This window comes from Camelus ferus, chromosome 26, assembly GCF_009834535.1.
Source record: "Camelus ferus isolate YT-003-E chromosome 26, BCGSAC_Cfer_1.0, whole genome shotgun sequence".
Lineage (NCBI taxonomy): Eukaryota > Metazoa > Chordata > Mammalia > Artiodactyla > Camelidae > Camelus > Camelus ferus.
Window position 1 is genome coordinate 10335952 of NC_045721.1, and position 23183 is coordinate 10359134.

The window sequence follows — 23183 nt, forward strand, 5'->3', positions numbered from 1 at the left end:
GAGCTGTCTTGTGTAAATGTGTATTAAAAAATAACATAAGGCATTATAAAAACACTAAACTGGATAATGTGCATTATCATTAATATACACTCATGAAATCTGTAACTTTTATTTAAACTTCTTAAACTATGTGTTGTCCTTATTTTAAGTCTACTAATTGAGATTGAGATAAATTCTGATTTGATGTGGTTGCTGACAATAGAGAACATGGTGTACAAATTGCATTAGATAACATTATTTTGTAGAGCAGAGATTCTCAGTGCGGGGAATGACCTTACTATTGCCAACTGAAATTCACTATGTGTCGTAAGAGATGCTACTGGGGGCGGGTACATGTTGCACGTGGCAAAAACATGACAACTAAGACAGGTCAAGAAACCACCAAAGTAAAGGTTTTAGTGAATAAGAGTACATAGTCATTAGCTCACAGATATTTGATTTTTAAATTTCCAAGTTTAATACAAGAAGGACATTTAGAGTGACTCAAAAAAAAAAAATCCACTCACACAATGAGGTAAAAACACCTGCTACAAACACACTGTCTAGCTCATTAGCATTCTTCAGTAGAAAGAAGGGATGAACCAGGTTGATCAAAACCTCTATCAAATGCCCTCTACACAAGCCTGGAAAATTTTCTGTTCATCTTCACCTCGGTAAGCTACCTTCATTTACAAAGAGCTCAGCAATAGGGATGTGATAAAAAGCAAGATAACATAAAAAGAATGAAACTCAAAATGTGATCTTTCTCATCTGGAGTTAGAAGGGGAGAGCAGGAGCTGTGGAAAATGGTGAAACAAGTTTATGAAAACAGAACAGAGGGCCCCTGGTCAGGAGACGGGTTGTACCACTCCTCCACCAGCCAACGGCAAGACACCTGCGAGGGAAGAGGAACAAAGACAAGGCCAACCTGCATCCTATCTTACTACTTAGCCACAAAAGAGAAGCACTGTACATTTTCTCTTTCACTCTGGTCACCAGATGACACACACGTGTAATAAGTAGCATCTCAACACCTTTCCCATCAGAAGAAGGGGAATTAAAAAGGTAAAATACTTAAACTTTATAAAGTTTTACTTCCTCTACCCTCCGTGACATACGTGAAAGCTATGAAAGGAAAAGACTAATGGGATTGAACTTTTCCACATCCACAAAGCATGGGAATATATGGAAAAACACATAGACCCATGTAGTCTACACAGCTGAGAGCGTAAGTTTTATTAGATCAGGTCAAGAAGTATAACTCTCTTGTCCACACCTGTCCTTACTCGTTAGTAGATTAATATAGAAGTTAAAAGACACTGATTCAAGTTCTACTGATCCCATCAGCTTTATAAACTATTGACTGATAAACTTAACTGAAGCTTAGCCTTGGGATTAGTGGAATAAAATACGGAGAGAAGAATCATGCTAAGTGCTGGACATTCTCCGAATGATATATATATATTTATAGCTATACCTCAAAGGCAGAAGGATTACACGTAAATGCATACATAGTATATTAGCACTAAATATTTAGCGTGCCTGGTCTTCAGTATAAATATATGCTGTTCAGTGAAATTGAGAATCCTATATGAAAGTTAAATGAAAATTCTAATGATTTTAATAAAAGGTTAATCATCTTTGGAAAGATAACTTTAAATATAGCAGTTTCAAGAGGATTTCAGTACTAATAACTGATTAAATCTGATAACTTTCAATTAGTATATATCACACTTGTAAGTAAATTTTCTTTGCTATCTGTACACTTGAAACTGGATTGTTTGTTTTCCTTAAGAGTATTCCCACTGACACGTCACCTCCCTGAAACGCTGGCCTCCGAGATGGGGCACGAGAAGACGGGGGATATTCTCACCTTGAAGGGCGAGGCAGAGAGAATAAGAGAATATGGAAATCACGATGATTAGTTTTTACTTATAGGTTGTCAGGCTTTTGCAAATTAGAAACTGTCTTCACCAATAATGATTCCAACTAGGAGAATCCCTAGTATGAACATTCTGGCATCTATGGATTTTACAGTAAATAGGGACTAAGTGGCTAAACAGACAAGCACAAGGGCACCCATCTTCCCATGTGATTCATCAGACCTCAGGCGGGCCTTGGTCCCTTCCAGGCAGTCAGTTCCAACAAATGTTACCAAGGTACTGAAATGCATCCCTCTTCCTCTTTCAGCTGATGATTGCAGTTACCAGTGCTTTCAAAGAATCAGTTGTGACTTTCACTGTGGGGTTTAGCTAGTCATTCAGACTCTATGAAATCATACATACCAATAGCTTACCCATTTACTTGAATAATTCTAAAATGCTGATGATAAACATAAGCAAGCATAATTTTCATGCCTTTATAAAGGAACCTCCTGGCTTTTACAGTTTCTAAAATCTACTTGAGATAGAGTTAAGATTTATTATCTATATCAATAAATACTAACTGAGCAGCCATTACATACTTATTATTGTGCTAGATAATGTGAAGAGATCAAAAAGCTGTAAAAAGCTTGGTCTGCGGCCAAAAGATAGTTAAGCCTAACTGAGAAGCCTAGAAACACGGATTAAAGATTAGAACTGTGCTAAATTATGCCATTGGTTAGATATCTACTTGACTCATGCCTGGTATGCATTTAATAAAGTAGTAAATATTAGTGAAGTTTTCTAGATTTAAGCTTTAGCCTGCTCACCCCGTAGGACGCTGCATTATGAAGAGGAATTAAACCACCTTTGTCCTGGGCATTAACATCTGCTCCATGTTCTAGAAGATATTCAGCTACTTCCAGGTTATTGTAGCCTGCTATTAGAGTGAAAAAAGGCAAACATGTCAGCTTAAAAAAAAATCTATCTGTATATAAATGATAAGGACTGGAAAATACATAGTTTTAGTACTTTTTGCTTTAAAAGCTAACACTACTATTACATAATTCAGAATAAGAAAATTACAATAAGAAATCTACATAATTTACAAGAAGAAATTACATAAAATTATGTCAATCAAAAGCATTTTACTGAGCAGTACTCTTTATGCTCAGCATTTCTTTCTTCTTCTGGTGGACTGCATTAGGTACCTAACAAAGGACAATGAGCCTTGGAAGTGCTGGTGATGCTTACCTGCCAGGTGCAGAGGGGTTGAGTTTCTGCCCTGGGTGTCTCTGCAGTTGATATTCTCTGGAGTACAGAGCTTCTGCACTCTTGCCAGGCAGCCCTTCTTGGCAGCATCCAACAGGGCAGCATCTCCTCTCAGTAAGTCCTGAATATCTGTGTCTCCTTCTTTTACCAAATCTAAAGGTGTATTTCCATCTCTGTTCTTTTTAGTCGGATCTGCTCCATGCTACAAAACAAAAACCAAATAGGGCTTGTGTTTCCTGTAGTATCTTTAAGTTTTTTTTATTTTTAACTTCACTTCCACTCATCCAAGGAAAGACACCTATTCTACACACATTGTGAAAAACAGAGAAAATAGCCTGTTTTTTCTTGCAAATTCTCTACTTAGTAATACACTGGATTAGCTTTCTAACTACTTCCCAACCAAAGCCCCAGGCCTCAGGATCAATGCTGATGGTGAGTGGGGAAGCTGTTGAGTGCCTTTTACTTTTCGTATCATATACTTTTTCTCAGACCCCAAGCTGTCTTTGGAAACCACTTTTCTTTTAAATTATGTCCTAGATGTTAATTTTGACTAGATTTCAATTATATAAAGATATTCTGTGTTGATGAAGTGAGAAGAGTAAGACACACAGGTGGAAAAAGTACTTAATTTCAAATGGAATCAATAAAAAAAAGGTTTGGTAATTTAAAAATATTTCCATTGTAAGTCTTAACACTGATCATGAAATTAGGTAGAAATGTATTAACAATTAACTTGACTTTAAAAGTTTAATCATCTACATCTATGAAATACAGTAAATGGAAGTCAAGAAAGTCCTGACATGGACTGCCATTGGCCCACTGGAGAAATATGGAATAACCAACCCAGACAGTGAATTCACGGTGACCTAGAAGTTATTCCTTACTAATCAGTGATAGTAAAAATGAGTATCAAATATAGTGCTATTCTCAAGATCATGAGAACATATTTGATCCCATAAAAGCAGTGGGAGAACTTTATATTTAACTAGGATAAGTTTTTTTCTAGTTTAAAAAAATAAAAAAAAGAAAGTGACAAATATATGTCATTTTTCACATCTTTTAATTAACTTCACATTTTAAAATTTCACATCCTTTAAACAATGCTTAATAATGAGAAATGAGTTTGTTAACAATAACATACCTAGTAAAAAAAAAAAATCAAGCCTGATGGAAAAATTCTTTTCTTGTTCAGATGTTTTCTGATATTAATACTCTATCAGATAAGTCATGCAAACTAATCCAAGTCTTTCCAAAACCTACCTTGATGAGTTGTGATGAACTCAACATAATCAAATCAGTTCAGAAAGGCACTTCAGACACCACTCAAAGCTATGTAAGTATCATATCACACTTAAAAATCCCCCTAAAATAGAAAATGGAGGCAGTCTCTACAGCACCTACTGTACTTAACAGAATAATTTACTTTGATGTAGTTTTACATCCTAACCAAAAAACAAATATAACTACTTTATATTTTTTAATTTAAAAAATTACATACTTTTAAAAGGAGTTTGCAGATTTCATATTTTCCTTTAGCTGCTGCTTCATGTAGAGGGGTAAATTTCCACAAGTCCGCCACATTGACAGAAGCCCCATGCCTTACTAAGAGCTCAGCCACCTCATAGTGTCCATATGAGCAAGCATTGTGAAGGGGCACCAAGCCACTAAACAAAAGAAAATCATTTTAAAGACATATATCAAATCTTTGAGTTAAAGTTATACTTGTAAAGAAAATCATTCTCTATGACACTGACTACACTAAACACGCACTTACATAGAAATAATTCTCCTCTGATCTTGAAGATGACTACATCCATCTCCAAACAAGCATCAGTAATTTCAAAAATGTCCCTTTCAACATAAGGACTTCAGTTTCTTGGTAGTGGATATAAATTTCACAGCAATCCTTATCCTTAAAATACATATGGATATACCCATAGAAAAAGGTTCCATTTCTATTCAATGGTTTTAATTCAGGTTTTCATCTTAGCAATATAAAGAGCAACATTACAAAGTGATTTCTGGAATAACTAATCACTAATCTGGTTTTATTTTCTCTCAGATGTTCTTCCATTTGGGTTTTCCTAGTAAAAATTATATACTTATAAAATATACAATGCAATTTAATGCATTTAGTTATTCAAGTTCTACCTTTTGTTTTTGGCTTTTAAAAAAAAATTCCTAATAATTCAGTAGGGTTTCTGTGCATAGGTTTAAATATTTAGTTACCAAGCAATGAAAACTCAAACTCCAAGTAATACAGAAACTTCGGTATTCAGTATGTAAAATAAGGATGTCAACCATAAACTCTAGTCAGGTGAACAACCTAGTCTGAGATGACTCTTCTGAGTGGATGGCAGATGGCATTCTAAAAGGACAAAAAGATGTCCCTATAAAAAAGGGTGCATCAAAGGATAAGTTTAAGTTGTACTTAGTAAATAGCAAACATAAGGTATCTAGTTAGTACCTTTCTATTTAGAAAGATTGGGTTTTTTTTTTTTTTAATGTTTTGAGACCAAAAATACTAAGTGCTAAAATAGGCAATAAAAACAAATGTTGGTTTCTCTCCAATGTACTATAATACTTTAAAAGAGCTCGTGATAGTAAATATTCATGTCTGATGTGTCCCTTTTAAAAGATAAACAAACCCACAATGGTTAACTGAAGTCTAAGTTGTGCAGTTTAATTCTACAGCAGTAACAGCATAGGAAAGTGCTTATTTATATTTTCAGATGATATGAAATTAAGTCAGAATACAAAAGCTCATTTCAGTTAAAATTTCTTGCTTTTCTAAATAGCTTCCATGGCTGCTTTAAACTCTGTCTAAATAAAATAATTTAGTAAATTCATATAAAAATAGAGAATATCTGAGTTAGTAAAAATAAAATTATGTTTCTATTAATACTGATGACTTTGGGATGGATGACTTCTTTTTGAAGGAGATTATACATTTTTAATAGCAAAAAAAGAGATGAAGAATAAATTACAAACTATATAAACACATTCATATAATGCAATAAAATGCTATGTATAGGCATTAAAAGGATGAAACAGACTATTAAGTACTGATATGGAAAGACATTCAAGATATACTACGGAGAGAAAAAAGCAAATTGCGAAGTAGACTGTCTGGAATGACATCATTGTTTATGTTAAAAACAAGCACCACCACAACAGCAGACACACTAGTATATGAGTTCCAAAAATCTGGACAATTGCAGCAAAATTTTGATGTTGTCATCTCCAGGAGATGGTGTGAGAGAGACTCTTCACTTCCTATACCATACATTTCCATAATGTTTAAACCTTAAAAAACATGTATTACTTTTTAAATAGGGAAAAAAATTGGAGACTTCAAAAATACTAACAGAAACCTTTTAAGTCCCAAGAGAATGAACCCTAAACAGTGAAATTCTAACACCTACCCTTTGTCTTTGGCATGGACATCGGCACCATGGTGTAGGAGGTACTCCACCACAGACACACGGTTATAGCCTGCGGCGAAGTGTAAGGGCGTAGAATGCCGGCCCTCTAAATCTCTGCAGTTCACATTCTGAGGGCTGCAAAGTTGCTTTTAGGGCACACACACAGAGATAAACACAAAACAAACATTAGTAATGATTCAAAGATCTTGCTCCAAAATACTGCAGGCTTCTTGGATACACTGTAATTTTCTAATGAATATTTCTTTCCCAAAGATTATACAAGTGATGTTTAAAAATCAGCAGAATGCTTAGCTTTACAGTGTCTACAAATATTCTTACTGTTTGCAGAACAATTTAATCTTTTTTCAACATTTCCTGGACAAATTCTAATCAAAAGGAAAAACCCATAATAAAGCAAGCATTTCCAAGGCAAATGGAGCCTTCCTTGTCCACCTTTATAGGGTTTCCTCCCTGAGACTGTTTGTCACAGCAAGTCTGCTTGAGCCAGCATGCTCTAAGCCACTCTGTGCTCAAGTAAGACCAACCCTGGCTGACTGCAGAGCTACCCAGAGCTCATGTCTCCTTTGAGTGGCAAGCAAGAAGGCTCTGGAAAAATTACATTAATTCCGTCTGGGCCATCCACTTGGCCCTTTGGTCCATCACAGCAAAGCCACGCAGCCAACAACGCTTTACTTGGTCTCAGGGGAGGGGGGAGGAGGTATTTGTTTAAGTCTATAAATCAAAATGATTCTTATCATATTCTAGTTTTTGGCCTTTATTTCCATCTCCTTCAGCTATGTCCTTCAAGTCTCTTCTCTGTCTCCTTTTCTCCTTTTGAATGCTGTCATTTCAGCAGAAGCTCAGCGCTGTTTACAAAGCAGTAGAAGCAATGTTAGGCCTAAGAGGCTGCATCATTGGTCGTGATGGATGGATTACTATAAAAATATTTCAATAACAATTTGCAGTTTATAAAGAACTTCACGGTTTTTCAGTGAGAGAATTATTATCTACCTCTAAAGTTAATCATTATCTTCATTTTACAGATAAATAAACCAAGGCTCAGAAAAGTTAAGTGACTCACCCTTTTTCATAGTGTTGGTAAGGGGCAGAATAAAGACTCAAACACCATTTTCCTAATTTTTAATCTTCTGATCTCTTAGCTACATTGTTGCTTACCCAAATTCAGGGAATTGATGAGAAGAGAGGTAATGAAAAGAAGAAAAGTAAGAAAAGCAGAGAGAGGGGAAAAAAAACAAAACAAAACAAAACTTGTGCTCTTAAAAAAAAAAAGCAGAGAAAAACAGTGACATTTTTTCTAGGCTACAAGGTATACTGGCAAGGGCTTTCCAGGCATTTGACAATCTTGCTGCTGTTCAAGCCACTGTAATGAGCTATTAAAATACAAAAACTAAGAACCTGGAAGGTATCTATTTCTACTGATATACTGAGTAGGGGCTGGCAGGGTAAAAACAGGACTTTTCAAGTGGTACAATTTTCACATGATGGAAGGAAGTCTGGGCATAAGGGAGAGACTCTAAAATCTGAAGAGCCATTGTCATCTGGCCAGGTCAAACACTTACCTTTTCATGACAAGTGAGTCTGTGGTTACATTAATACATAATTATAGAATCAAAAAATAAAATTAAATAGAAATGAATAAATTTATACAAGAACTAGAAAGGCTACAAAAATTGGCAGTAAATACCTATGGTGTCTTAACATGACTGAAGCTGCTTCCTGCTGCTGCTGCTTTTATTCTAGTTCTTTATAGTCTAAGTTAACTTTTTCTTTTTTGCAGAGAATAGTGGTAAAACAGGGATGAAGTAGGGAATGAAATACAACTTATTTTACCTTATTTAATTTTTTTATTTATAAAAATAAAGCCAATTCTGCTTACTAAATATTTGCTTTTTACTATTTAGAAGTTCTTTATTCTCTATACTATTTCACTTTCTTTTTGAATGCCAAAGCAATTTTACATCCTTCCTGCCTGCTTCTCAAATACTTTACTCAGCAAACAGCTTTTTCTTCTAACACCTAATTTCTAGTGCTTTCTAAAGCCTCAAGGGAAAGAAATTTCCCAGGCTTAATTCTCACTTAATCTGTGCTTTGTTTTCTTCTGCTACTTCCACTCCATTCATAAAAATGTATTTGGCCTTTATTGTGAATGGATTGTTTAGGAAACCTAAAAGCTGTGGCATGTTTGCCTATTACAAACAAAACATATGGAATTAAACTGACACATTAAAAAAAATCAATTATAACAGGCACATATAGCAATTCTAGTGCTGGGATTATCATGCTGTGATACAGAAAAGGAGTCCTAATCATTTTTATATTTTAAGATTTTCCTTTATTAGGATATATTTCAAATGATAAAAAGTATTTATAATTTCAGATCTAAGAACTTTAAAATTTCTCCCCAGTGACTATTAAACTGAAATTTACTACTTTCTTTAAATAACTTAATGTTATTTTAAGATGGAAGGGAAGTTAGAAGTTGCCACATATTGAAACAAAAATAAAATTTCTGGGCAACAGAGCTTAGAAAGTATTTAATGTCATTTTCAACCAGTATATATCATCAAGGGTCCCAAAATTAGTTTGTGTATTAAGAAATGACAATAAGAAATGCCCAAGATTAGTTTGTAAAAAATAACCTGGTATGGCTGGCAATACCAATTTTGCAATTAGCCTTTCTTTAAAAAAAAAAAAAAAAAGAAAAAGAAATAAAAACAAAAGTACAATACCAACTCCTAAACTAAAATAAAACCCATATCCCTTTCTGCTATCTTCATCTACATATGAATGATTATAGATGGGAAGTGTGTGTGTTTTAAAAAAGCATATTCAATGTGAAAATATAATTTTATATTTGAAAAAATTCAACCTATAATCATTGTTTCTATACCACAAACATTGATAAAATTTCCTTGGTGAACAGTGACACAGAAAAGAAAATCCACCTTCTGTATATAATTAATTCCAAAGGGTTGCAAGTTCACATGGGAATCTCTTGGAAAAGTTCAAGAACATTGTTTCAAACTTTATTATACTATTACCTGGGCTTGAATTAGCTTGGAAATTTATGAATGTGGCCAAAATAAAATTTTAATTAATGTAAGTGGAAAGAAAAAGAGCTTTCATATAACCAGAAGACAAGTGATTAGGAAGGAGTTTAATGTAAGGCACGTTCTAGGAAATTCTTCCTAGTTAAAAATCTCCGCTTTTTATGGATCTCTCTGGATCCCTTTTATTGTTTGGATTTGAGTAGTTTCACTTATAAGCTTAAAATGAATTTGTTAGCAAAGGTTCCCTAGAGCTACTACCTAAGACATTAAAGTGCTGACTTACCTTCACAGTTTCCAAGTCTCCGGCTTTAGATGCCTCTAAGAGTCGATAGTCAACGTCAGAAGTGCGTATAGGCGTACTTTCTGCATAAAAGAAAGGAAAGATTACTGTTAGTTTTTAAGAAATCACAGAGTAACTAGGGAGGGAAAATTATTTGGTGAATGGAAAGAGAGAGGTAAGGGGTCAGAAATTTCTGAGATCTAATATAGGGTTTTTCCTCCAATATTTTTCAGATAAGAAATAAATGGTTTCTTACTTCAATCTACATCCACTTTATCCTAAGCCAAATTCTAATAAATTCTAAGACACAACCTTTCTCCATCCCTATTACTCTACTCTTCACATTTTCTAGTCAAAATCTGGCAAAAGGGAACGAAGAAACACAGGACCATGAGATCACGAACATTATGATACACTGGTCTCTCAAAGTGTTATAGCAAAGCTCTGCCATAGGTTTTGTCATGGAAACCAAAGGAAACCACTCAACTGTCAGTACTTAATGTTTAGCCTTTCTTTTTTGGCCTCAATTTCTTCAATATGAAACAGAAGTAATACTGAAATCAATGATCTTAGAAAATATAATCAGCATACAAAAAAGGCCTACTAAATACAGAAATTTGTTTGATTTACATTTATTGAATGGCTTCAGTGAAATGTAATTTAAAATGTCTGTATAATTAAGAGGTACGATACAAATGTTAAATAGAATATAATTAAATCAGGCTGTTATGTCTAGAAGTATGAGGCTAACAAATGAGGTATTTTGATTAATCCAATACTATAAACAAACCAATAATTCATTACACATCGGCCCATATAAAAAGATTTTTAAAGAAAACAATGCTATTACTCAAAGTATGTTCATGGACATTAAGTGTGGCTTTTAAAATGCACATGTGTACACACACTCATGTAACACAAAAGAACTTAAGCCCAGGAGATCTGGATTCAGACTGAGCTCTATTAACTGTGAAGATGGACAAATCACTTAATAACTTAGTTTTTGCATCTGTAACGTGAGTGTTGGTTTTCCTTAAATTCTCTTTCAGGTTTAAAATTTCAGTATCTTGTGACCAGAGACAACTTTCTTGAGTCCAGTGTCCAAATGGGAAGATCATGTGATGCTATAAAAAGGTTTCAGATTTCAGAAGAAATACTTCAGCTCTTTCTAAAGTAATTTTTCAGGACAGTGACTTTTACAGAGTAAGTTAAGAGAATTCTTCAATGGAAAATAAACTATTTACTTAGTCGTCGTCGTCATCATCATCATCATCATCATCATAATACTTAGCGGGTAAAATGCTAAGTAAATTAAAAGGAGGAAAGAAGAAGAGTATTTCATATAATGAAGTACATTTTTGAAATATCAACAATTATTTTTCTTTAAAAGAGTTTATAACATTTCTTAATCTGCAGAATGGTTGAGGAAAGGATTCAGGTCTTGCTCATATTTCTTTTCCTTTTCACACAGAGGACATTCGGAAGGCATTTGCTGAATTGACGTCTATGCTATTTTACATTGGGGTCAATGTGTATGTCAAACCAGAGCTCTTTCTTTGTGTGCGCTTAGTCTGTTCTTTCATGTCTCATTTGCCTCCTTTCTAACTCTGTATGACATGGCTGCATTTACAAGCTGTAGGTGAGAAAGCTGTGATTATGATCCCGTGATAGTGATTTTGGCAGTGGGTAAAATTCACTGAAACATCCTTTGCATATCTATAGGTAATATTTTTAAGTTTATCATTTCAGCAAAATAGAATGACAATTGTTTATGCATACAGAGTTAGAACTTAGGATATTTTCAGATTCTAGCATTTGAGGGATATAATTAATATGGCTGGATTTTTAAACTCTTAAGAACTACTTGAAATTGGCATACCTCTCTTGATGCTGACTGACTTGCAAAAGGGTGTAATTTTATAATCAAGTGAAAAATTTTATGCAAATATAAGGATGCTTCTGAGAAATATGAGAAATTCTTAGTCGTAGTCAAAGAATAAAAAGTAAGGAGATTTCAAGATATTGATTAATTACTATACAAATTGTAGAGCTCTGCATTCATTACAAATCCAAACAGGCGTAGAACAGATTCATTTTTAGAAACGTTACCAAAGTATTAGCTGAAAGGATACAACGCGCGCGCGCACACACACACACACACACACACACACAGAGTCCAAGAACTTTGTACCAAGAGATGCACAATTGAAAGAAATATATAAAAAAGAAGTTAAAAAGAGAACAAAGGGAAGAGTAGCTGATACATAAAGTACTGTTATGTAAAATCCTTTAGAAGCACATTGGCTAGGGTCAAAGGCTAGAGATGGGCTTCTAATTTTTCTCCCAATATATTCTGACTCACCAGAAAAAAATAAAGTAAACTGCCTTTCAAGTTTTGAAACTATTTAGAAAAAAGAAAACTCCTGTAGGCTGATTGTTTAGGTAGTGTTAGACTATAGGACTAGTGATAGGTCTTGGTGGCTGATTTCAATGTGCAAATGTAAATGATGATCTCAATGTTTAATTTAGCTTTCTTAAGTCCCTAAAGCCTTACCTCTGTAAATGGTTAGGTAAAAGTAATACAATGAACATACTGAAATATACAATCAGAAGAACTGTACAGATCAAGATCAAATCTAAGGTGCAAGGTCAAGATCTAGCCTAAAAGTGCTGTTCAAAAGAACTGCCTGTGATGCTGGAAATTATCTATGTGCCGTGTGGTCACCAGCCACACAGTGATGGTAGTCACTAGCCATGTATAGCTACGGAGTACTTGATATGTAGATAGTGTAACTGATAAACAGATTCAAACATTATTTTTATTTTTAATTAATTTAAATGTAGCCCCACGTAACTTGTGGCTACCATATTGAACAGAATAGGCCTAGAGAAAAAAGTCAAATCTTCTAAAATGATGTTTTAAAACACTGGTTTATAAAAAGCTGCTTATCTTATTTTCTTTACTCTGACACTAATTTTAACATAAATATTGCCAGCAGTTTACAATTAATGCTTTACTAATGTAAGCTTTTGGCAACTATAGGCCTGGGCACTGAAAGTGCAGGTTTCTAAAAGTCAATCTCAAACCTGGTATTAACAGGTGTTTTTAAACAAAACTTTAAAGTGTTACCTAGGACAAAACACCAGTACTCTACTGTGCATCCAGTGGGATCGATGTATTCTTTCAGGAGTCATTACAGATATAACCTGGAACTGGATTAGTAAATATAGGTATAGTTGAAAAGTTCAGCCAGTAAATGGTCTACACACTATATACATGCAAGTTTCTTGTAGAAATATAGTTCAAAAATTATTTTTTCTTCTAAATAAAAAATAATTCCCATTTTAAAAAACCTTTCTAAGGCAAGACTTAAGCATCAAATTCTATTATGTGTATTGTTTATCCAAATGAATAAAAATATGAAAAATTAAACTAAAAAGGTCTGGCCATACTAAATTAGGTATTTAATGACCTATAAAATGTTTTCTCTTACAAATTAATTTTTAAGAATTATCAAAATAATAAAAAAAATTTCATTTGTGATTCAGTATGTAATTTACCTTTTACCAGAAGTCATATATTCCAACGGTATTCATTTAGAAGACATTTTAAAAGCATTACTGGAGCTAATCTGCTTAATTTATTCAATCCTTTCCTCTCCATTTTGTCAATTATCTCTATAAGCTATGTATAGTATTAGAAATTCTGATGTAATAGCTTTCTATCTGTTAGCCTAATTTATGCTTACAACTTATAGAAACTAACTTAAAATCCACTATTAAATGGTTCTCAGTAAAAGTATAAGAGAAAAATTTAGAATGTTTTAACAAAAGTCACACCATTTAGAAATTATTAGAATTTACTGAGAAAGCAGAAATATTTCCTAGTCAAAGAGTGATTAACTTTTTTAAGCAAATGTCCTATTGCTCTGTAGAAACAGGAAGTTCAACGAAGGCATGCTTTTCATGACTGAAGCTTGAAATCCTATAATAGCTAATTTAATTCCTTTAGATAGATCTTCTTTGTTTTGATAGTGAAGATGCCCTAGACTGCTCTTACTTCAATTGTCAAAAGGTCATCATGCAAGAATGAAGTAGAATGACCACTATTTAAGAAAGAACCAATATGAGGAAAAGAAATCCTAGTCAACAGCTTTGACATGTGTACAGTTACTCCTATGAGGCTGGTTAGCTCTAATTCAGCTTTAACAATACACATTACACTCTCCGTAAGTCTGGAAAGGGTCCCGATTTCCATTGTAATGGTGACTTTCAACTGGGCTGCACTTTTTGGGGGCCCTTCAGAAATTTGTGGGGTCAAATTTTGTCTTCCAGCATAGTCATGTCCTAGGTATCACTAGTGTAACAATTATAAATTATTTTACTGTAATTTACTGTTATTTTCCCTTTATATCATAGATAGGGCATTTAATGCAGATTTTTTAGGAAGGTCTCTGTAGAAACTAAATACTTAAAGTATCTAGCTGCACTAAGTAGGCACTGTAACACTCAACAAGATTTTATAATTATATTTAAACAATAGGAAAAGAGAAGATAATTTCGTAATAGTGCAGTGAAGTTAAGAATTACAAAAAGCAGAATATAACACATGTAAGAACAACTAATTAAAGGTCATTACCATATTAATGATTTGTAATTTTCTCTATTTGATAGATTTCAGAGTGACCATAATTCCACACTGTTTATGGGAGTTTTAGGTAACCTTTCATCACGACACCCGTAAGTCAGGTTTTCTATTTAACACTAAAAAAATTAGAGAATGTTTGCCTCTTCTCATGACACTACCTCAACCCCACCAAAAGAGGCTGATGTTTAGGGCCACAGGCTAAACTACAAGCAAGGAAAGGTAGGAAAAATATTCAGGCAGAGAAAATATTCCAAAGAGCTACTTGAAAGGAGAGGTGCAAAGTCTGTCTATCAGTGGGCAGACGTGGAAGAGAAAGAATAGAAGGCAGTGTCTGTCTGCATCTGTTCGCACTTACCACTCAGAATCTGCTGCACGGCTTCATTCCCCATCTGCGCTGCTGTAAAGCCTTGTAAGGAGATGATGGAGGGATCAGAGCCATAGCTCAGCAGGAGGCGGCAGGTCTGCAGGTGACCGGCTAGGGCGGCTCTATGCAAAGCGGTCTGACCAAGGGTGTCCAGTGCATTCATCTGAAAAATCATTGGGTGGGCACATGGGATTGTGCATCTGTTTTTGTTCCCTTTCACACCCTAGCAAATAAATTCTTGGGAGAAAAGTCAATTGTCAAAGATTTTGAAAAAATACCATAGACTATTCACGATTAACTCTTGCTGACTGATTCTAAAGAAATACCCATCTTCTTAGTTACTCTTCTCAGACCAGCTTATTGAAAATTGTAACATACTCATTCATCCCTTCCCTGATTACTGGATGGGAAATCAACTCTCTATTTGAGTCATTACAGAACTCTAAATTGATTGAAAAAAAAAAAAATCAAGGTCCCTAACTTCCTCTTCTATTTAACTTGATCATCACCCTTAATATTCTACCTTTGGTTATTTGTTTATCACTCAGTCACAAGATACAATCAAGGCTCTCTAAAAAGTGGGCAATCTAATTTTTTCCTCCATATATTCGGAAGTGGTTCAAGCACATAAGTACAAAATGTGTGTGATAAATTTGTTTGTGGAGGGCAGTGGTAACTATTTTATATGACTACACATCAATTCTCATCCCTGATTTTTAAAATGGGTCATCTGGCAGGATTTGTACTGCTGCTCTAGTTCAGTATCCCAGGGAAGAAGGGTGATATTTTGGAGCTAGCGTAATTTTATTTTGTTGTGATCCCAAAAAATTATAGGGAACTCTCATTGTTTAAAGTGAGCTCTCCTAAATTTGGATTTATTATTTTAATCTCTACCACTCTATAAATTACATAAATGATAAATAACAGTAATTTACTCAACTGGTGAAGAAATATAGGAAAAGATTAAATGACCTATGCATGTTATCCACAAAATCAATACCGGAAATACTAAAAAGAAGGGTCAACTCAAGTATAGAATATAGTCCATAAGCCAGAAGCTTCATTCAGGCAAAAAACTTAGGTTCAGCAACATTCAAAATATTCTTTACATGTAAGAATAAAACTTAAAAAAACAGAGAAAAAACAAAAAATATAGCCTAGTATTAGACATATAATTAAGCACCTAAATGGTCACTCAAGCTGAGCTAATCAAATAAGTGACGTTACTGCTCACAAGGATTCTTCTAAGAACTTTCAAATTCTACAGTTTTATACACATGTATTGCTGTCTCTGAGTTTTGTTTTCAACCTGAAAAATATATTTGACAGATTTATGTACAGTGGCATTAATTTACTCTTTGTATTTTAAAGAGACACAACTTTAATTCTTAATATGTATTATTTGGAATCACCTACATCTTACTGAAGAAATTCGAGACTGTCAGATCAATTTTTGTGACTAAGTCTTTTTTAAAGACTCAGTTCTAATTTCCTCTATGACAATCTCCACCACACGGGTATGCTAGAGGATTTTACCAAAGATGCTTAGCATTCAGCCCTGAAGAGATTATTTCCTCTAAAGTACAGAAACTGCCTCAAATAAGAAAAATGCTACACTTAATGTGTTATACCTCAACTGTGGTAATTAATGGTTAGAACTGACTTGAGATACATATTCAGAAGGTGTGAGAAGACTAACAGATGTCTGGCAGTTTCAAAGACAAACATACTCCCCCCTGCCTTTTTTTGTATCTGGAGACAACAAGCTGAGGTATGTATCTTTATTCCTATTTGAATAGTAAGAATGATTTCTAAAGAGGATAACTGGATAACATGATATAAAGCTACAATGACATTTGGCCTGAAAAGTACAGGACATAAAATTATTATTCAAAAATGCCAAAACAGTTCTGGAAGCCAGGAAGCAGACTATAAGGATATGGCTAAGGAGAATCTTTCAAAATTCTAATCAGTGTGATCAGCCTAGTCTCAAAGAGCTAACTATGAGGCTGAGTTCATCCCTCTCCTAAACTTAAGCTTCACTATCCACATCACTGATTTGGTGATTAGTTATGAGTTGTTCTGTGACATTTCTGTATGTAGGCATTTGAACTCACATTGTAATTTTAATTTAACTGTGAACTTGTGTATGTCCTGAAGCAAACCTGATTTCAAGTAATCTGAGTTGAAAACAGTCTCTATATTACTTTAGCTAGAGTGATGAGGTGTTCCCCACCCCCATCATCCCCCAAATCAGGACACTTTGTAAAAGCAAACTATAGTAAAAGCAAACTATAGTTAAAAAAAAAATTAACAGGCATCAATAAATCTACAATAGAGGGACAAAAGATAGGGATTTGAGACAGGTCTGTGTCTTGGTAGTCAGAGACCTACAACCTAGGGAACAGGTGGCAGACACATTGTAACCATTTTAGCTTGAAGGTAAGAAGCATTATTTCGATACCATCTCTTTTTACACAAATCCAAAAAAGCTAATTTTGATGACTACCGCTAAATGATTATGCCAACTATTACATGTATACCTTGAGTGTACATTTCTGCAGTTGGTTTTCTATGAGAAAGTAGTTTCCTAGGAAGTTCTCTATCTTCCTGAAGCAGGATTTTGTTCAAGCCATCTGCCTATTCAAAAACTTCCAATGGCTCTCCAAGTGTTATGAGAATAAAACCAAAACTCTCCAGCTGAGACCCTTTTCTGCACCTACTGGACTAACTAATAATAACTTCTGACTAACAAGTAAACTCCTTTGAATCATTGTTTATAATATAGTCTTTGTATTTTGTCTATTTCTAAATAGCTAGTTCTTGGACATTCCTCGCTGGAATTCTACTTTCTTCATGAAATTTTTCCAATCTCTCCCCCTGCCCGCCACCAATGAAAGTAATTGCTCTCTCCTCTGAATAGCAATCCACCTGGTCCTTCTCTCATATATACACCACTTTCCAATTCATATAGCAGATGTCCCAGTAGACTATGTCGGACAAAACTTATTTTAGATTTTAAGATGCTTTAGAGAAAAATCTTGATCAAATTCAAACTTCATACATACCCCACAGTAACAAGTTCAATACCTTGTACAGTGAGTGTTTGAAAATGGTTGGTAAATAGATGGCTCTTAAGAACAACAAATCAGTAAAATTCTGGTGATAAAGAATACTGTTTTTATCATACTATTCTGTATACTGAACAAACACTAGAGACTATTTCATTTGGGCATTTTTCTTTCTCTAGAAATTTGGAGGAAAAAAGTTAAATTCCAGTGTTGTTAGAACTAATGCTGAAAATAACTGATTCACTTTATCTGTAATGAAAGTATAATTTAATTTGATTTTAAAGTTTTTACAGATATTTACAGGCCATTGTTATCCATGGCAGGATGCACATAGTTAAAAGCACCTCCCATGAGAAATGAAATAGACAAAATGATCACAAATTTAATTCTTAGCTAGAATTTTGCTATAGTAATCAATATTTTACTCTAATACATTTTAAATCCCTTAATTTTATGAACCCAACTCAGCATATAGACTTCATCTAAGATATTAAATTTTAATATAATTTGAAAGACATGAAACTAGATTAATGTTTACTTGCCACACTTGAGTGCATTATTATTTATAAACCTTCAACATTCACGTTGAATTTTAAAAGAAACAATCAACTTCTCTGAAGAGAGGTATATTATAATGGTATGTATCTTCTTTGCTTTATTAAAGGGGTACTTGCCTTGACCATATGCCCTAACTGTCAGAGAAATAACTTGCTCAATATAGCTGATTAGACAAGAGGTGCCAGTCCAATGGTTATGCTGAACAAGTTGAGGTCTTATTCATATTCTCCCTTTCTCATCCCTGAAACTTGGGAAGAGGTGCAATATTTCTAAGCCAAAAACTTATAAAGTAGAGGCTGCAAAGACTGTATTTAGGCCACAGAGAAATATAACAGAAAAATACAGTCTACAGAAAGAAGGAAGTACATGAACAAGGACTGGAAGAGAAAAGAAACCCATCCAATCTCAGAAAGAGAGACAAAGAGACAGACACAGATAGAGAATGGCACCCAGGGAACTAACAATTTCCAAATTTGCTGTTCTAGTCTTTTGTGAATCTCAGCTGTGATTCCTGCAGACTATCTTTGGGGTTAACCATACAGTTATCTCACAAAAGTAATAAGCATACATTTATATAAATAAGTATTAAACAGATTTCCATTTGTACCTAATCTAGATTCAGTCCATCTAACTAAATGGAAACTAAAATGTCTCAGAGACACTGGCCCCTCTGGACTTTATTTTGATATGTATGATCAAACGTCACATATTATTTGAACTATAAAAGATACTGTGGATCTATATTTTTAAAAGCACTTTAACACCTTTGGGCTAACAGAATCTGCTTATCAATCCGCCTCTAGAAGAACATTAATAAAATCCTTATAATAAGCTAACACATTCCTCCAAAGTGAGCAAAGATTCTTGATGTGAGAATCAATCTGAGAATAAGCCGATTAAATGCCAATTACTATTGACACAATTTCCTCTTATACACAGTATAAATAAATCTGTCAAATTAAGATATATGAACAACAAAAAATTTTTCTTCATGTTCCACACATTTAACAGATGCTCACTAATGACAAAATAGCAGTGCTTTCATGTATAAAAAAAGCACTTCTGAATTAAACCTTTTGTTTCCAGGTATTAACAATACCATATGCAATTGGGGCTTAAGTTCTGTTTAGTAATTAATGATAGCAGATAAGGCAGCAGTAACAGAATGCAGAATGTCTGGGTAGACCAACAGCAATAAAGAAAAATGGATAAAATCTTCATGTCTCTCCCATTTAGACTTTACAGCAATCTTGCAAAGCAGGGAGTTGGTAGAGATTATTATTAATTTTTTTTAAGATACAGAACTTTACTCCTATAAAAGTGGATTTCTTAAATAAGTTGGTCAATACCCCCATTTTCTCATAATCCTCCTCTCCTTACTAGTCATTTGTTTTCTATCCTTCTGCTGAATACTGCCTGCCTGCCTCTCTGGATTCATACCCATCCTCCACCCTCCATATTCCTTCACTGAACTTTGCTCATATTACCCACTTTGAGTGTGCTATTTACTGCCAAGACTCTAACTGAGACAACTGTCTACCTCTGTATCTTTGGAATGCCTCCTTCAAAAGCTACCAAAGTGCTTATGTGAAAATTGCCAAATTAAATGGCACTGCCTACCTTGACTTCTCTCTGCAGCACTCACCATCTGTTCCTTCTCCACACTCCTCTTACACTCAACAGACGCTTTGATAGGCCTTTCCGTTTCCTCTTCCCACTACTGTTCCACAAACATGAGTAATCCTCAAAGGTTCTTTCCTTACCTCTCAAGTCATCTCTCCATATTCTCTCCAGGGGCCCTCCTCACTCCCACAGTGTATGATCGCTATGTCAATGGCTTCTTAGATCTTTCTAATCCTAAACTCTCTTTCATATGCCAGTGCTATATTTCCAACTGCTAGCTTTATCTAAATGTCCCTCTATCATATCAACTCCAAGTGCAAAATCATGACCAAGACATAGGAAACCGGTTATTTCTAGCTTATTTCTACCTGGTATTCTAGCCTTCTTACTTCCTTAATTGGAACCACCATTTTCTAAGTCCATTCTAACACCCAAGTCATTTCCAAGCAATATAATTATTCTTTCATAAGTGGCTTTCACCTCTCTCTTTCTTCTTCAATACTGATGCCACTAACTTGGTTCAGGATTAGCTTCAAGTCTAGTAATTGCTTTAACTTTCAAACTGGCATTTCCCACAGTACCCAGTACACAATCTTTATCATTTCACAACTCAATGTTGAGTTAGTGGATCAAAACAAATTATGAAAAGACATATGTTATATAAAAAATTAAGATAATTAAGGGAAATACATAATATATAAGTTTGAGAAGACAAACATGGAAACAAATACATGCTCATACTTGCTAGTAATCGAAGTATGATTTGTGTGCCAGGTACTAGACTACATACGTACATCTATATAAGCTCATTTAAGTTCTACCAAAAAAACCAAAAAACAAACCTTTGTAGCAGAGGTATTAATACCAGCATATCACCAATGAGTCAAATGAGGTTCAGGGAAATTAGATTCAAAGTCATAAAATTAGAAAGCAGAGGATTCTAAACTGAAAGGTATAATTGTCTATGTTCCACATAATATGCTTAACTTAACATGTACAATTAACCTGAACTGTGTATTTATCACAAAGCTTTACACAAAGGAATGTTTTGGCTTTTATAAATGTTACTAAATTCTATCTGTCTAGATAAGACAAATTAGTTGATGGTATTAGATCTCCCTACCAAATTCTCTGCCTTTTCTGTTTTAATAATCTTAACTTGAGAACTGGATTCATCACAAGAAGGAGAAGGCAGAATGGTGGAAGCAGTGTAAGAGGGTTGAATCCTAATTCAAGGGTGGTGTTGCTTGTTCAGAGGATGCTTTTAGAATCACATGGAAATCATGAGTGGTTCAAAAATCAAACTGAAACCACGAGTTCTCTTGAAAGAACCCTAGGCAAGCAAACATGGGGGCCCAACAGTAGCTAAACTGAGTTTTTCCAGTGAGTTTTTACTAATGCGTTAGTCACCAGATAAACCAACCCTGAGGGACAGCAGCCTTGGCTTGGACCCAGGGAATGAGTGAATGGGAGAATGGAAATTGGTATCTGTTGGTTCAAAGCTTAAATAAATGATTTTTTTTTCCATTTTAAAGTAGCTAACAGCACGAGTTCTCAATTTTGTTGAACTGTAGTAGAAGGACTAGGGAAGATACACTATACTAGTTGAAAAGTCATTCTATACCACTGGCAGGGAGTTTAAAATTACACATGCCTCACTGATGAATTGCGACATTATTGATGAGAATGTACTGTGAGCATGAAGGGCAGAAAAAGATTTAGAACCACAGGCCTAGAGTAATGCTGGCTCAAATAGGTTATATAAAATAATGTTATTTTTCATTGAACCGTCATGAAATAAAATGACTCATGGGAGACAACAAATAGATACTTTCCCAAAATGAAGGGCATTATTCATGGTTGTTCAAGAACATTATAAATGCCATAAGATATTTTAAAAAATAGGTCAATGAGAAACATACAGTGCTCTTAAGTGTAGCAGAAAGCCCATTTAGCTTATTACTTTCTGCCTGACAGAGCAACAAGACATTATTTATGTAACAATGCAGTAGTTGTACCCTCAAAAATAGGTGATAAATCTGTAGAAGTCTGTTCCTTTCATTCCAGCTCATCCTGATTGTTTAATTAAAAACATCGATTGTCCTTTTAAAGCAAGGATATCCAAATTTTTGGATCATGCACCTCAGGAGTAAAAAATGTTTTAAGAACCCTCTCAATATACATTTATGTTCATTTGTAAATTATTACCAAGCAGTGCTAACCTAATATATAATAAATACATATAAAATGTACACAAAGAAAAGAAATCACAAAGGATGGGAAAGAGATGAAACAATTAAATATTTAAAATTCTTTTCATTACCAACGGTACAAAATTCTTTTGGCTCAATTTAAAAAACTTAAAAAAAATCTTACAAAAACTGTGATGTAGATTTGAGGGTCTGATACTATGTTCATTTTCGATAGTTGGTCTCACTGACCAGATGAGCTAAAAAGATTTCACGTAGATATGTAGTGTCACAGGAAAAACTGGATTGTTAACAAAGCCTACTAAATCATAATGCTTATTTTTAATACAATTTACTAATTATGCTAAGGTTTTAACTGAATTCTACTAGTAAAATTGTGTCTTTCTTGATTCTTTCAAGCTTGTTATTAGGTGTTGCAGTAAAATGTTTTTAGTAGGTTCAAAACCCAACTAAATACAAATTTTTAAAAACCTTTAAAACAGGTTAGAAAACTCTGTTTTCTAGTTTTTAAATTAGAATGATATACTTACATCATTTTTGGGCAACAAAATCATAAACACTGGGTATTTTCTAAAAATCTATTTTCAAAAAGTCCTCTTCATTTGTTAAATTTCTGTTAAAACTGCAGTTACTTTCTCATTTAACTTTCACCTTTAAGGTTCTGATTTTTTTTTTTTAAACGTACCTACATACAAGTAATAGTCATTTGTCAGCACAGAACTAACAGCAAATTTTGAACTATCTTATTTTCACTAGGAAAAGACAAAGGCACAACTATGTATGCCAATTCCTAAAAATACTAATTCATGAAATAGCCAGA

The 23183-nt window shown here is 34.1% G+C and overlaps 1 protein-coding gene across 1 annotated transcript in view; it reads right to left on the reverse strand.

The window, feature by feature from the left end:
- Positions 1 to 23183, reverse strand: part of TNKS (tankyrase) — a 157928-nt gene that overhangs the window by 24564 nt on the left and 110181 nt on the right. The window contains exons 12-17 of the mRNA XM_006180445.3: positions 14893 to 15064; positions 9893 to 9972; positions 6539 to 6684; positions 4612 to 4777; positions 3096 to 3315; positions 2672 to 2781 (exon numbers count right to left, since the gene is read on the reverse strand). Coding sequence (XP_006180507.2) covers positions 2672 to 2781; positions 3096 to 3315; positions 4612 to 4777; positions 6539 to 6684; positions 9893 to 9972; positions 14893 to 15064 — 894 coding nt within the window. The remainder of the gene's footprint in view (positions 1 to 2671; positions 2782 to 3095; positions 3316 to 4611; positions 4778 to 6538; positions 6685 to 9892; positions 9973 to 14892; positions 15065 to 23183) is intronic.